At 47.7% G+C, this 16180-nt stretch overlaps 1 protein-coding gene across 5 annotated transcripts in view; it reads left to right on the top strand.

Moving 5' to 3' along the window:
- The window catches only part of Aff1 (ALF transcription elongation factor 1), a 169231-nt gene that overhangs the window by 131962 nt on the left and 21089 nt on the right, over positions 1-16180 (top strand). For all 5 annotated transcript variants that reach the window (XM_042257744.2, XM_042257745.2, XM_042257747.2 and 2 more), the window contains 6 exons: positions 1041-1127; positions 2790-2826; positions 5986-6037; positions 13097-13151; positions 13287-13324; positions 15596-15761. In XM_042257744.2, coding sequence (XP_042113678.2) covers positions 1041-1127; positions 2790-2826; positions 5986-6037; positions 13097-13151; positions 13287-13324; positions 15596-15761 — 435 coding nt within the window. The remainder of the gene's footprint in view (positions 1-1040; positions 1128-2789; positions 2827-5985; positions 6038-13096; positions 13152-13286; positions 13325-15595; positions 15762-16180) is intronic.

Consider the following 16180-nt stretch of genomic DNA (forward strand, 5'->3'; position numbering starts at 1 on the left):
TTTGTAGCTAGGGAGACAGGAGCCTCTAACCTCTGCTCAGCCTTCTGCTCCTTCTGGGCTTTGGCTCCATCATTTACATCTTGCTTTCTTCTTCTTTTTTTTTTTTTTTAATTCGTAGAAAATGAGTTTCCTCATCTTGAAATGCTTATCTAACACCATTTTAGCCCTCTCAGTGTGTGTGTGTGTGTGTGTGTGTGTGTGTGTGTGTGTGTGTGTGTGTTCCTGATTGTACACTTGTAATCTGCCATACCTATTTCCCCTGAAGGTGCTTTTTGTTTGTTTGGTTTTGGGTTTTTCCAAGTTTCTCTGTGATGGCTGGCCTCAAACTCAGAGACCCGCCTGCCTCTGTCTCATGAGTGCTGAGATTAAAGACGTGTGTCACCACCACTGCCCCAGCCTCCTCAAGCTTTTAAGCAAAGTAACATAAATATGATAGTTCTGAAAAGCATATTAATTTGTAAGTTTTAGAAATCTTGCCTTAAACCAAGAAAATAGGGAATAAAGATTAAAGTTTTGCTACTGAGAAAAATTTGCCCGCTTCTGAAAACAGGCGAATAGTGCTGCCAGGGAAGGGTCAAATCTATTAGAACCCTCCTGAGTGGAGCAAGTGGCCTGAATGACTTGTTTGTTTAAGTCAGGCAGGAAAGCTCTTCCTTTGAACTCCAATAATTCCCGGAAGTGCAGTGAAGAAGCCGGGTGGAAGAGTGTGCTGATCGGCGGCCTTGCCCGGCTCCGCCTGCCACTTCCAATGCTCAGAGCTGCCCGACGTCGCCAGCACCCGCTGAAGCGCCTGTGCGCTGTGGCGTTCGGTGCTGGGCCAGTCCCTTCTACCCCCGTCCTTAAGCTGCTCTCTGTCAGTTTTGTAAGTTCAGCGGCCAGTGGGGCCTGGTGTAGGCGTTGTTCTAAAAGTGGATGAAACACCCCGTGAGACGGTGCCTTCTGTGGATCACCCGTCCACTCTGCATTTTAAGTTCAGAACCACCTGGCATGGATGTTCCACTTATACTTGCTTTTTCTTCCTCTTCCAAATCTCTTTCTAGGAAATGACCCACTCGTGGCCCCCTCCTCTGACGGCCATACACACGCCCAGTACAGCCGAGCCATCCAGATTTCCTTTCCCTACAAAGGTAATTCCATAAATCACAACCGGCACAGCATCCACTGCAGTGGGAGGTCGGGGTGCAGGACAGGACAGTGTCCACAGCAGTGGGAGGTCGGGGTGAAGGACAGGACAGTGTCCACAGCAGTGGGAGGTCGGGGTGCAGGACAGGACAGTGTCCACAGCAGTGGGAGGTCGGGGTGCAGGACAGGACAGTGTCCACAGCAGTCAGAAGTCGGGGTGCAGGACAGGACAGGACAGTGTCCACAGCAGTGGGAGGTCGGGGTGCAGGACAGGACAGTGTCCACAGCAGCAAGAAGTTGGGATGTTGCTCTGAACATTGTCTCCTGGAATCTTTGGAGACCGGGCTAAAGGCCATAATTTAGCTTTTACGGAATGTTAGAAGGGTTTTAGGTAACCTATTCTCCATCTCATATTGGTTAGAATATCTTAGAATTGTATAGGGCTTTATCTCTTACAGCATTCAGAACTTCTCCGTCTGGTTTCTCATTTGAAGATTTTTCCTCTAGAGATGGAAAAACAAGGAGAGGGGAGTTAACTGAGGCAGATTGACGACTATAAGTTCGGGTTTCTAGACGCATACATCTATATGAATGCACACGTGCAGACCTTGCATTTATTTCATAGTTCGTAAATTTTCTTTAAAGTGAACAGCAAACATTAATCCTGGTCTCCATACAAACAAATGAATCATGGACCTGATTTTAAATGGTTTATCGACACAGCCATCTTTTTATTTTTGGCTTTTACTTTAAGAAATATGTATGTATTTTATGTGTATGGCTGTTTTGCCTGCATGCATGTCTGTATACCACATGTATACAGTGCCCACAGAGGCCAGAAGAGGGCAATGGTTCTTATGGTACTGGTGTTTTAAATAGTGTGGGCTGTCATGTTGGTGCTGGGAGTCACTCTGATCCTCTGGAAGAGCAGGAAGTGCTCCTAACCCCTCAGGCATCTCTCCGTTCTTGGATTATGCTTTTAAATAACCTTAAGGACGTATCTCAAACACTTGGAGTTCTGCATTGTCTGGCCTGGTATGCATGCATTCATATTTATAGGTAGTCCCACAGTACTGTTTTCAGAAGTTATACCAGTAAAACCCCAAATTTACTGTAGTTATTCTTCCCAGTTTATAAACAAGGTCCATCAATAATTTGTTTTTGTTTTTGTTTTGTTTTTTGAGACAGGGTTTCTCTGTGTAGTTTTGGTGCCTATCCTGGATCTCACTTTGTAGTCCAGGTTGGCTTCAATCTCACAGAGATCTGCCTGGCTCTGCCTCTCAAGTGCTGGGATTAAAGGTGTGTGCCACTGCTGCCCGGCTTAATAATGGTTTTAAAATAAAGCCTTAAACTATGCAATTACAATTGCTCAATACCGAAGGGAAGGTAAATTCTGGAAAGCCAGGAAACAAGGAAAGAGATTCCTCAGGGATTGTTCCACGTGTTTCTTGTCTATTCAGTATGAGGACTGGTTGGCTGGAGGGCGGATGCTTGTGCCGTGCAGTGAAATGTGAAGTGTAGGAGGTGAGCACAGTGAGTGGTGTCCACACCGTCATTTATTCCTCTCTGTATCTGAGTTTTATGAAGCTGTCGGTTTTCTAAGCCTGCAGAGTGTCGCCTGTAGGCTGTAGGCCACACATCTCTAACGATGACCTTTTTCTTTCTAGGATCCTCTGCACGTCAGTACTGCAACCCAAAGCCAAAGTAAGTGAATATCTGAACCGTGCATTGCATCATAGAACAAAGCATGCTTTTTTTTTTTTTTTTTAAAGTAAATGTTAGCAGATTTAATGATGATACATTTGTAACAAACTCCCACAGAGACTAGGAAAGAAAACAATCGCAGGGCCACTCTGTAGGTACAATTGGAAGTAATCCGTTTTCATGAAAATCAGATAAAATAGAAGTTAGTATTGCATGACTCATGGTTGTTGTTGTTGCTGGTTTTTTTTTTTTTTAAATGTTTGAAACAGTGTTTCTCTGTGTAGCCTTTGCTACATCCTCTACCCCGAGGTCTGCCCACCCTGCAGGATTACAGGCGTGCAGCACCACACCTGCTGACACGTGGGTTATCTTGAGCACAGCTCACAGTGTTCCTCTGTCTGCGGCCAAGTGATCCTTTCTTGGTCCCCTTTTGAAGGGCTGTAAGTTCTGGAGAACCTGGGAAACTAACAGGACCCAGCCTTCCCTTGAACAGTAACCGCTCAGAGCAATGGACCATGTCCTGGTTACTTATTTGCCTGTCAAGCTTTGCAAAGATCCCTAGAATATTTGCGGTCATTTGGTTGGTCAGAGCAAGTGAAGGGGAGGAGAGTCTGCCAGGTGACGGTGCCAGGCAGCAGGTGACCGCTAAGGAAGGAAGGGTTAGTGCTGTGTAGATGAGGCGTGGGGGAGGGGAGCTTACAAGTGTCCACAGAGGCGATTGCGTTCAATCACCCCTTCTTTTTCTTGATGATTTTTCTTGCTTGAATCTCTGAGATATGAAGACCAGGAAAAGGTTAGAAGAGCCAGAGTCGGAATAGAGAGAGCCCTCTAGACTAGGTTGAGTGGCTTACTGCCTGAGAGCACGTCTTTCCGCAGCTGTTTTTGTCAGTCAGCCTCCACTGGGCCACAGCCTCAGCTTTCCACAAGCATGTGCACGAACTTGACCCACTCCGCTGTCTGATGCTGGTAGACCAGGCTACTGTTCCTCTGTCCAGGGAGACAGAATGCCATCTTGTAAAGGAGTCAGAACCAAGTGGCCTCTCCGCACTGTGCCCTGGTTATATTGCCACAGTACATGTGTAGGGGAAATTGACGGCCGCGTCAGGCCATAATACTTGGGCAGTCAGTCCGGGGACGCATGGCCGGTACAGTGGTTGTGAGTCCTGAAAGCGGAGTGCCAGCCCAGCTATGGTAGGGGTTTCTGTGTGTCTTTCTGCTTCTGTCTGCAGGCTTTTGTGCCTCCCACGGGGGCATGGCCGTGTGGCTGCTAGTTCCGACAGACCCTTTACCCCATCCCACTGTTGAGTTGATGGGAGATGAAGCATCCCTTGGCCCGAGCAGCTTTGGGGCTGTCAGAATCTGGTGGTGGTCTTGGGTGTTGCTACACCAGGGGCCTACCTCAGGGTAATCCAAGGGCTGCTGCTTTTTCCTCTTGGTATTTTGGGAATTTTATCCTAACGAGCATGTGGCCTTTGTGGCCTGAAAGAGAGACATGGTTGTTAGGTGAGGAAGGGGAGAAGTATAGATTCTTCTGTGAAAAAAGAATCTTCTATTGAAGAATGTCATGTGCTGCCTAATTTTATGTCAACTTGACAGAAGCTAGAGTCATTGTGGAAGAGGGAACCTCAGTGAGAAACTGCCTCTGCCAGGTTGGCCTGTGGGGCGTTTTCTTGATGGCTAGTTGATGTGGGAGGATCTATCTATCAATCAATCAATCAATCAATCAATCAATCACAATGAGGTTTCTCTATGCATCCTTGGCTGTCCTGGAACTCACTCTGTAGACCACACTGGCCTTGGAATTCTTACTTTTTTTACAAAAAAAAAAAAAAAAAAACACTGGGCATATTGGTCCTGGTATTTAGGTTTGGGAATCTGGAGAGAGGTGTGGGGCTTTTATCCGAGTGTCCTGCTGTTTATGTCTGAGCTCACACAACATGGTCGCCTAAGGTTTTCCAACATGCAGCCCTGTCAGGACGACCTCTTAGGGAGTCCTTGAGAATGCCTCTACATCAGCGCTCTAGCTGTCTAGGCCATAATTTGAAAATATGAGTGCTGCTGCCACCGTGAGGAGAGAGTGGGTAACTGTGAGGGTGAGAGAGTCGCCACCCCTGCCCAAAAGGTACCCGTGTTAACTTTCCACATTTGTTTTCTGGCTCCCCTGACCTCGGGCCGGGACACATTGGCTACTACCCATCTGGTGCATTACCTCACTTCCTGTTCCCTGTAGGGCTCACCAGGGAATGAGTTAGAGACCAATCTCTCCGAGGCACCCCTGTGCTGTGGCCCTGAACTTTCTGTCCTGGACCCAGAGTCCTGTGAACCTGGCTCTCACCCGTGCTGGTCACTGCACTCCACACCCGTCCTCACCTGGGACAGACCCGGGGCCTGACTCCTCCGCTTCTCCACATTCGCTCTCCTTCCTCCTGAAGGTCTTCGTGCACTCACGCTGCTAGAACCCCACAGATTCTCTGTGATTCAGCCACCTCATGCCTTCCATATAGTTTGCCTTCCTTGGTCATTATAGGGTGGCTATTCAGGAATCGGGACAGTAAAATTGCATAATTGCCATGTGTACTAACTGCACACTGCCCTAGGTTGTGAATGTTTGTGGATCTGTTTCATGTCCCTCAGGCAACTGTAAGCACATTTAAAGACCGGGCCAGATGTTTTTACACATATTGGTTTCTACCAGGCAGTCTGTAAATAGGTGCTGAGTGAATGAATTAGGCTATGGGACACTGACTCCAGGAGGGCCAGGTAGGACAGAGGCCGTGCAGTCACGGATGGACCTGGAAGTCAAGTCAGGTGGGATATGAGGACAGCATTGCCATAGAGCGCCCATAGGAACCCAGTAAACTGTCATCAAGAACAGAAACTCTGTCCCACAGCTTGAAAGTTACCAGCAAGTTGGGGTGGCATTCTCAAGCCCTGAATTCAAAGCAGCTCTGGCTTATTAAGAATTTGTTGCTGATGTTTTGTTTATGAACAAGCTCTCTCTCTCTCACAGGGCCGTAGGAGACTGTGCCGAGTGCAGTGGCCAGTGCAGAGTTTATACTGTGTCTGGGTACGGGGAGGAGGCTCTGGAGAGGGAACTGAGAGTTTATGATTTCATCAATGTGTGTCCACGCTGCTCTGACTGTGTCTTCCTCCCCACAGAACAATATGATACGCCTTCCAAAACCCATCCCAGTTCCCAGCAAGGAACATCGTAAGTAGAAAAAGGAAAAACCAACCTTCATTTATTAAAATTTGATAATATGACATTGAAATTTCCCGTGTAAGTCCATTATGTAGGCTCCTCCCTCCCGTTTTCAGTTAATGGCATTCATAAAATACGGCTGCATTGTAGAGGGAGGAAATGGGCCACGGTTGCATCTGGATCAAGGTTTATGCACTACGGGAGAATGTGCTGAGGGGTTTTCTGGAAAGAAAGGTTTTGAGCTATTATTTATGCATTGACCGTGGAACTCAGAAGGCTTTGGCTTTTAAAACTTCAAACTTAAATAGTTTTAGCTTTGGGAATTGAAATGGGGGATGTGTGGAGTGAGATTTTCTTCCATTTCCTGGCCTATTTAATGCCAGGAGCTTGTCCTGCCACACAGATGTTCTTATCCAGGCCAGGCACGGCTAAATGTATTCTGGGTTTTTGGAACACTTTAATCTTCACTTTATAGATGTTTAATTCGGCATTTTGACCCAATTTATTATTTTTTTAAGTATTGAATTACTATCTCTTTCCATGCCCTCCACCACTCCTGAAGTCATTGTTAGGAAGAGTGAGGCATCCTGCTCAGGGCCCCCCTCCTTGTCTGAGCTGTGGCTGACTCATCAGACGATGGTGCAGGTACTCCTGGAGTTCAGAGTCCTGCCGCTTCGTGCCTGTGCCCGAGGAGGCCAGAAGGGGGCATTAGGTCCCCTGGAACTGGAGTTATAGATGGTTGTGAACCATGGAGTGCTAGGAATTGAACTCTGGTCCTCTGGAAAAACAGCCAGTGATCTTAACGGCTGAGCCATCTCTTCAGCCTGTTTCTTCTATTTTTTTAGGCACAATATTTGTTCCTTGTGTTTTGGAGAATAGGCATTGCTAAAAAAACGTCAGTTGAGTAGAAGAGTGTATTGCATGTTGCTGTGACTGAACGAGACAGGGTTAAGTCTTTGTTGTCAAAGACCAGCTCCATGATAGAGTACTTTTCACTTCAACAGAAAAATGAACAGCAATGTAAGAGTTTTGGTAGATGAACTTTCTTTGTCTGAAGGATGGTTTCTTTTGCTTGGTCAGAATATACTTCATCGTGGTCTTGGTGGATGAGGAGTTTTTGCTTATTAGTGTCCTCTACTTGAAAAAGACAAAACCCAGCAAACCTATGCCACTTGCATTTCCTCTTTTCTGTTTTGTTTTTTTCATTTTGGGGAATTTTGCTGGCAGTTTTGAATCACCAGCTTAGACTATGGGGAGAAAGGAGGAGCTGAGGCCAGGGACCAGTCCTGTTAAGAGTCTGGGTATTGGAGAAATTATTTTGGCCACTCCACGTAGTTAAAAGGATATTTATTTAATGGCGTAACTCACAAATTAAGTAATGGGTAGGTCGCAGGGTCTGGGGAAGGTGTAACGCAGTCCAGCGGTGTTCTCCGGAGCTCTGCACAGTCAATCTCTACCGGTCAGCGTTCCGGCACCGAGCTAGCGCCCAGAGAGAGTGCTGGCCCATCCAGCTCTCGGGTCCCCAGGCGCCTCCCCTCGCCCCGCCTCGTAGTCGTGACAGTTGCCAGAGTCTCAATGGGGGTTGGAACTTCCAGAACCAAGCTGGAATGGCTACCCACTACATCTGGGAGACCGCCCCAGGTCACCAGGCTTTGCACTGGTTTGTGATGGTTGGATGTTGAGGATCAAGTCCTGGTCACCAAAGAAGGTCCTGGCCATTTTCTGTGGGGGCATGGGGGGGGGGACTGAAGCCCTGTGTTCCCCGGTGGTCAGGGTCAGTTCGGCAGGGAGCCAACCCATGCAGAGCAGTGGCACCAAGCACAGGAAGGAGCTGGCTCTCCAGTGTGTGAGTGAAGCATGAAAGTGAGTGGGCAGAAGTCACTTCCTCCTCTGTCCATCACATGCAGGCTAGTGTCCTAGGAACTGCAGAGTGACCATTGAAATCAGAGAAGCCAATGGACTTACATCCCGTGACGGAATTTTCTAAATAAAAACTGCTAATTGATATTTGTACATGAGATGCTCTTGAGGTACGCAGGGAGAGGGGGAGAACAGGAGAACAGGAACAGGAACAGGCAGGTGAGGATGGGAGGGAGGTGGAGGAAGTTAGATAAGTGTGAGGTTTCAGTAGTGGTGTGGGGTACTGAGCTCACACTCTTGACAGGTGCCAAAATGAAATGCACACCATGAACAGAGGAATTCCTTTTATGTGCTTGCCTCTAGTGGAGAGTGAGTTAATTTATGCCGTAGTGTTCTCACACTTAGTGTGGCGGGTTCCTTAGAGCCAGTGATTAATTTGATCCAGTGAAGGCATCCAGGCTCCCGTGTAGTTAGGCTGCCTGAGTGGCAGCCGGTGTAGTGTTGGGCAATGGTCTCTTGTCCCTTGCACTTCAGAACTGTTAATTGCAGGGTTGTTTATGCTCTGACTTGATCCTGGTAGATCTGGAAGTAGCTAACCCATTTAAAAGAAGAGTGGACGTGGAAGGAAGGAGGAGGCCAGTGGGAGAGCCCAAACTTCACAGCCTGAGGTCACCCTTGTGTCTGTCTGTCCAGCCTTGGGTGGAGGAGCAGAGTGGCAGACTGAATGCCTAAGTGGAATGTCTGTCTGAGCACACTCACTGCCTTTGTGTGTCTTAAGCTCTAGTTACTTCTGAGCCTTCCGGCAAAGCCCTGCCGGTACTGATCACCAAGGTGTTAGGACTGCTGTTTGTCTCCAAGTTCAGGGAGGGTATGTTTGTCCAACGGTGCTTGCCTTAGCAGTCCACTTCCTTTCCAAGATCTGCAGTTTCAGGACAACACACAGCACGTTTCCTCTTCCTGTGGGTCATTGTGTCTTCTGTACGGTTCCTTTCTGGGAGCCCAGGGCAGTTGGCAGCCCCTCAGGGGGCCATGGCACCCATGCCTTAGGAGCTGTAGAGAGGTCCACACTCACTGCTGCTTCTCTTCCCCCTCTCACCGATGAGCTGCTGGAAAAGGTGCTTTCCTTCATTTGTTGGTTCATTGCCCCTGAAATCAACCCCTACTTGGAATAAAGGGGTAAAGAAAGAAATCACTCTCCCGTTGAAATCTGACTTACCTGGAAAATCCTGTTCGAAAGAAGGAAGGCAGGACTTCAGGGCTACCTGGCCTTGGGGGAGAAGGAAGGGGTGTTAATGACAGACAGAGAAGTCTGATATTTTTGTAAATAGCCTGAGTATTCAAGTTGTCTCAGTAGTGCTAGTTTTTAAATCCCTCAGCGCGGCGCAGATGGAGGGCCAGTCCTCAGTGCACTGGATGGCACTCAGCTGCTATTTTAGTCACCATAGCAAGACTTAACGTCAGCTGAAGGCTTCTGGGCCTTCTGGCCTTGTTCATTGTGTTTTGTTTTTCTGTCGTCCAGGGGATTGAACCCTGGGCCTTGCTCAGACTCCTGGGAATTTACATCCCCAGTCCCCAAATGTCCTTTAGAATGAGGTCTAGTGACACAGTTTGCTTGTCCCAGTTAACTTAAATCGTATTAAGAAAATCAATTTTTTTCTCTTGCCATTTTATAAAAAGTTAGCATCTACTAACTTTGTTGGGTGATGTTTTACTTGGATACTCACGGGCCGCTCTAACTGAAGGTGTCATTGGTGGATAAGTATCATCAGAAATAAACTGTAGAAGCTGTCGGTGGGAGTTTGATGTTAGGAGTTGTTGAGGTGTCACCCCTACTCCAGGAACGCAGGCGCGCACACCTGTGCTGTCGTTTATACATTGGCTGCAGCCCTCTTGGCCTAGGTTTTACGGACAGGAGCTGGACTGGGTCTGGGAGATTCCAGTTCTCATTTAGAGGGAACAAAGTTCTTACCCAAGTGTGATTCGTCTCATGCTCCTTGCTCGGGGACCAGTGCCCTCCCAGGTCGCGCAAACCTGCATTGCTTATGGGACAGCAGGAGGCAGGATCAGCACTCCTCTCTGGTGCCCAGGCTCCGCTCTCCTCTCTGGTGCCCAGGCTCTGCCCTCCTCTCTGGTGCCCAGGCTCCGCCCTCCTCTCTGGTGCCCAGGCTCCGCCCTCCTCTCTGGTGCCCAGGCTCTGCCCTCCTCTCTGGTGCCCAGGCTCCGCCCTCTGCCACTGCGGAGATTCCTCTACCTTTGAAAAATCATAGCAGCACTCATGAGTTCCCCTATTAGCAAGATTTGATAGCGATTTTTAAGTAAACTGTAGGTGCTATACATCTCTCTTATTAAAAACGTGAAATGACTTCTCACTGCCTACCTCCTGGTAGCACACTGATGTGAATGCTGAGTCACCCACATCTGGTGTCCTAAACTGTTCTCTGGAAGGTTTTGTGGTTGCTCTTGGCTGGATCAGCAGACACTGCCATTGTACTTCTGTCTGCTGATTCCCATCTGAGTTAGGTCTTTCTTTTTTTTTTTTTTTTTTTTTTTTGTGAAGTCTCATGTAGTTCAGGTTGACCTGGAATTTGAACTTGTTCTTCTCTGTGGTTGAGCTTACATTTTTGATCCTCCTGCCCCAACCTTCCCACCTCTCAAGTGCTAGGACTTCAGGCATGTGCCACTATGGTGGCGGCGGCCTTTCCTCCTCCTCCTCCTCCTTCTAACATTTGTCTGTCTGTCTGTCTGTCTGCCTACTTACCTACCACCTGCTGGTCCCAAGAATGGTGATGGTGCGGAGGCCGGAAGACAGCTTGCAGGAGTCAGTTCCCGTTCTACCACGAGGGACCTGGGGGCCAACTCCAGTCAGCCTGCTTGGCAAGCAGCCGCCTCTACTCTCTGAACCACTCCACTGGCCCATGCCATTTTATTTGTTATCTGTTTGTTTTTAGACCAGGTTGGACTTGAACTCAGATCCTCCTGCCTCTGCCTCCTGAGCACTGGGATTAAAGGTGGGCATTACCACACCAGGCCTGGCCAGCTTTTTAATTCTCTATTAAATAAATTATACTCACAGATTTAGACCATAGGAAACATCGAGTGTATGTATTGCACCAGTAGCTTACATAAGGCATAGAAATTATTTGTTTTTGTTTTGCAGGGCATACTCAGATCTGTCTTCATGCAGTGTTCTTTCACCGAGCACTGTCGCCCCTTTTAGACTCTTGGATAGCAGATAATGTTTTACTGTTGACTTCTCATCCTATCTAACCTCCGGAAGGAGGCATTTATAGACTTTCCATGGTCCCTGCTGTTTTCAGATGAGCTCAGAACTTCCTGTGTGTGCCTTTACTGACTTCAGGAGGATATATCCATAGAAGCTAGGTGTTACTCCATAGCAAGGGAGAAACATGGATGGGACTTTTCATTCTCTGCTGTGGGTGGGAGTGTGGTGGGGTTACAAGAAGGAGTATTTTTATACAAGATAAACCCAGTAAAGGAGCTCAGGGTCAAGGTTAACTCCTGCAGTGTGGTTGTTCATGGTTAATGCTGAGTGCGCTTTGCTCCCGTGGCCAGTCGTCCCCCGTCCCCCGTCCCCCCGTCCCCCCGTCCCCCCCCCCCCCCGTTGTGTTATACCTTGGGAAGTTTTCCTCCAAATTTAACACCTTTTGCTGGGTCCCCTAGCCAAGCCAGCCCAAGAGCAAACCTGTTGAGTAACTTTTCTTTGCATACCATTCTGATGGCCAACTGCCAAGTCCCATGACTGAAGGCTGTGTTTTCTGGACACAGTAAAATAAGAATTTAGTTTCTACTTGATAAACATTGAGTGAGATCTTCAACTTACAAGTATCTAAAATTTTTCTTTTTTCCTTTTCCTCCCTTTTTATATTGTTTGTCTTTTGAGACAGGTATTCTATGTGCAGCTCTATCTGTTCTGAAACCGTAGACCAGGGTAGCCTTGATTGCACTCCGAGGTCAGTCTGCCTCTGCCTCCTGAGTGCTCAGATTAGAGGTGTGAGTCAGCACGCCCAGCTTCAGCTTTCATTTTTTAAAAAGCTTAGAAAGGCAGGGTTAGCACATGTGCTGGTGAAATAGTTCCTTGGTGAAATTTGCACATCTCATGCACATGGTCGTTTGTGAAAAGCCCAGCTCTATAATTTATCTCATTGGAAAATGTAGTGATTTTGTTTAAACCAGGGTTTCCTGAAGGAACCATGCCTTCCTACTTCATGGTGCCTCAGTGTGAAGTGCTGTTCAAATTACCGAGGAGGTATTTTGAGAGCTGCCAAATGATTTTTAGTTTGTTTTTTGGGACATAAATAATACACAAACAGATTTTTTTCCATTTTCTAACTTTAACAGCTTGCTTATAAAATTGGAGAGAAGTATGAGAGAATGATTAGTGATTGATGCCTTTGATATTTGGGGATGTCTGGAAAAACCGTAAGAACGGGAGGGCAGGTGCCCAAACTGAGAAAACATGTACTACTTAGAAACATTTTATTTTAATATTAAAATTTTGCCATAAGCCTGAGTGCCTAGCAATGTGTAGCAATATAAATTTTAGGGAATGGGCTGACTTTTTTTTTTCCCTACCAGAATTAGTATCTGTAAGTTTAAAATATTTTCTTACCAACAACAGGGCCATTTGTATTACTAATTAAATCAACAGAATATTGATCATTGATTTGTATCCAAGTAGACAAAAGAGTGATTTTTTTTTTTTGCCTGTGGAAAAGTGTTCAGTATTAATAATGTCCAGTCACCTTGAAGTTTTGTGTGCTTAGCTCTGTTTAAATACTTTACACACCCATTCAGCATCAGCACATGGGTGGATAATCATTATTATTACTTCCCTTAGAGCCCATGGAAGAAAGTTGTTCAAGTGTATGTGCTGTGTGTATGTGTTCCCTGTCTTCCGTTTGTGAGGACGCTCTCACTGAAGGAGCTGAGGGCACGGTCTTAAGGCGCGTTAGAGATGGCCGCCAGAAGTTACGCAGGGTTCAAACCAGGAGAAAGTTTGGGTTTCGACATGGTAGGAGCGTGGCTGATCTGCTTCCAGTGTTAAGATGGTAAAGCTTGAGTTGCTAGAACATGGAGCTAAGCAAGCCTCCCTCTTATTCCGGCCTTCTCCCTCGTTGGTGTCTTAGGGCACGTGTTCTATTTAAATTATTGGCTCTCTCAGATCCCCCGCTGTCTTTTTTTCCCCAGCATGCTTGAGGACGACCTGCAGCTCAGCGACAGTGAGGAGAGCGACATTGAACAGGTGAGTGTGGGGCGCGGAGGCGGAGGGGTTCGGAGGCGGAGGGATCCTCTGAGTCCGCCGAAGGTGCCGGCCGCTTGTCCTAACTTGTGTCTCTGTTCTTTCTTGGAACCTCTCGCCCTTACCACGAACGTCCAGGCTGCAGAGAAGCCTCCGTCCCCATCCGCACCTCCAAGGTACTGTCTGCATTTGTCCCCATCGACCCCAGAACTGTGGCTCCCTCGCCACACGCCCCTCACCCCGATGAGAGTAAAGACTCCCTCGGTGTCTTTGTGGCTTCACGGGTCCCAGTTGAACCTGAGTCAGCTGTGGGGGGCCGTTAGCCCTGTAAAGGTGGAAGAGGCCCTGCAGCCACCCGCAGCGAGGTTTTGGATGTTAAAATTCTTTGAGCTGAGGGGTTAGAGTCGGTAAAGTGCTCACCTCCCAAGCACCAGGACTTGACTCAGCACCTGCGTAAGAGTCAGGTGTGGAAACAGGCAGGTTCCCTGGAGTCCATGAGAGACCCTGTCTCAGAACTGGAAATTGATTGAAGAGGACACTTCATATTGACCTGGCCTCCATATACACATGTATTCACTTGTACACATGCGCATGTTCACTCTCATGCTTACACACTCGCCCCTGTACACATGCACATGTTCACTCTCATGCTTACACACTCGCCCCTGTACACATGCACATGTTCACTATCATGCTTACACACTTGCCCCTGTACACATGCCCATGTTCACTATCATGCTTACACACTTGCCCCCCACCCACCCCTTGAGCCAGGTGTGATGATGCACACCTGTAACCCTTGTGGTAAGCTGAGGCAATCAGATAGAAAGTTTGAGGCCAGATAGAGGATAGAGCGAGACTTTCAACAATATTTTAAAGATAAGCTTTAAACACAGTTTATCCTTGGCGTTGTGCGACCAGTGTTTGAGAAGTTAGAGGAAGGAACCCCTCACATCAGTATTTGTGAAACTGATGGATGTTGGATTCTTCCGGAGCTTGTTCCCAGGGTTTCTCTTTTCTTAGTTTCAGCTGCTTTAAAATGTGACTCCCAGGACATTTAATGCAAGGGGAGCTGCGTTCCTTTCACCTTCAAATGAGTTAGCCCTGCTTTAGAAAAGGAATGCTCTGTGTTTGGGAAATGGAAACTAATTTTTGAACTATTTTTACAGTATTTTCCTCCTGGTACTAAATATAACAATTTAAGGTGAAAAATGCCTGTCCTTCATAGACAAAGACTTGCAAGGTGCCCAGCCATTTAGAGAGACAGTCACCAAAAAGAACCTGAGTGTCAGTAGTGATGATATGGTTAGTAATAGTAAAGGAAGCATTAATTATACAGTTCGTACACCCGGCCTGTTTATTTATATCCAGTCTTGTTAAAATTTCAAGTGGCTCATGTTGACTCATAAACTATGACAAACTGGTCTATTGCAAAAGCTAAGGAAAAGGCCACAGTGAAGCCAGAGGGCAAGGGACAGCTAGGAGCAAGGGCTCCCTTCCCAGGTCCTGCCTCTGTCACTGACTCAGCGCTGACGGAGTCCCATGAGGAGCGGAGGTCCCGGGACCATGTCTGCTCTAAAATGAACCCAGCCAGTGATTTTTATTACATTACTTATTGTTCATTACTTAAAAAGAGTTTGTTTTGAGAATATTGTAGGGAGGTTCGGAAACGTTGAAGGCTAGGGTTAAAGATGTCTGCTTTAGCGATAACGTTTAGGGCAGCTAAGACTGCTTATGGTTTGAAACTATATGTCTAGCCTCGATCCATATGTTTTCTCATTGACCTACAGTTAATGGCCGACTTGTAAAACTTGGAGTTGTTCATGCCCAGCTAGTCACAAAGAATGGCCCATTGTCTGACTCCACCAGGAAGTGACTGGGCCACTTCTGAGCTCACCCTGCCAAGGAACTCTCTGTATTCACTGGTGTCTGGTTGCTGTGTAGTTAGGCCCTATGTAGAGAATACAGCGAGTTTTACACACTAGCTTCTCCTTAACACTTTTTCTTTTGAGTTATATATAGTAGGACTCAGTAACCTTCATGAGCCACGTGGTAAATATTTTAGCCTCTGTGGCACATGTAACTCTCTGTAACTGCTTAGCTCTGCTATCCAAGCACCAAAGCCACCACAGGTGGCCTCCAAGACAACAGTTGCAGGCGTGTTCTAATAAAACTTCATTTAGAAAACATGGCAGGCTGTCCAGGCCCAGGTTTACCAGCCCTTGGTTAAGCACCTGGCGCAGGGTTTGTTGATATCATCTACCGGGTGGTCGGCCAGTGCTGACGCTGCTCCTCTTGTCCCTGCCGTCACTGGGGGGCCCCTGGCCCCTGGACGATAAGCCAGCGTGGATGCTGTTCCTCTCCAGGAGCAGACGGCTGGGCAGAGGCAGCGGGGGATGCTCTCCTGCGCGCATGCTCCTCTGAGTGTGCCTCCACTTGCTCTGCAGCGCTCCGCAGACGCTTCCGGAACCAGTGGTGTCGGCACATTCCAGTGGTGCGGAGTCGGAGAGCAGCGCGTCGGACAGCTCCTCGGACTCGGAGAGCGAGAGCAGTTCCAGCGACAGCGAGGAGAACGACGACGACGACGAGCCCCTAGAAACCCCGGCTCCCGAGGTAGCGCGGCCCTTTCAGAAGGCAGTCCAAGATGGCAGTGTGCTGGCTCTTGGGTGGGGGTCCGAGCCGCGCACTGACCCTGACACTGGAAAGTCTCGACTTTGGGCGATGCTTTCCCACTGTATGGAGTCACGTGCTTCTGTTTGCTGCTCCTCCCTCCCCCAAGAGCTCGGCCGTGGAGACACACGGACGGGACGGGACTGGCACGACAGGTTCCTCTGCAGCTGCCGAGTGTCGCTTCCTAAGAGTATTTGCACTCCATCTTTTCTTTTGAGAAGGAAAACCTGTTTAAAGTAGGTTACTGTATTAGTGTCAATGAAAGTTCTTTGAAAATTCTGTGAGGTAAAGGAAATGAAAGAAATGAGCTAGAAGCAAGTCGTCAGTTCTGTTTTCGAATCACTAAACGCCACGCGGTAACT

Source organism: Peromyscus maniculatus, chromosome 10 (genome assembly GCF_049852395.1).
Source record: "Peromyscus maniculatus bairdii isolate BWxNUB_F1_BW_parent chromosome 10, HU_Pman_BW_mat_3.1, whole genome shotgun sequence".
NCBI lineage: Eukaryota > Metazoa > Chordata > Mammalia > Rodentia > Cricetidae > Peromyscus > Peromyscus maniculatus.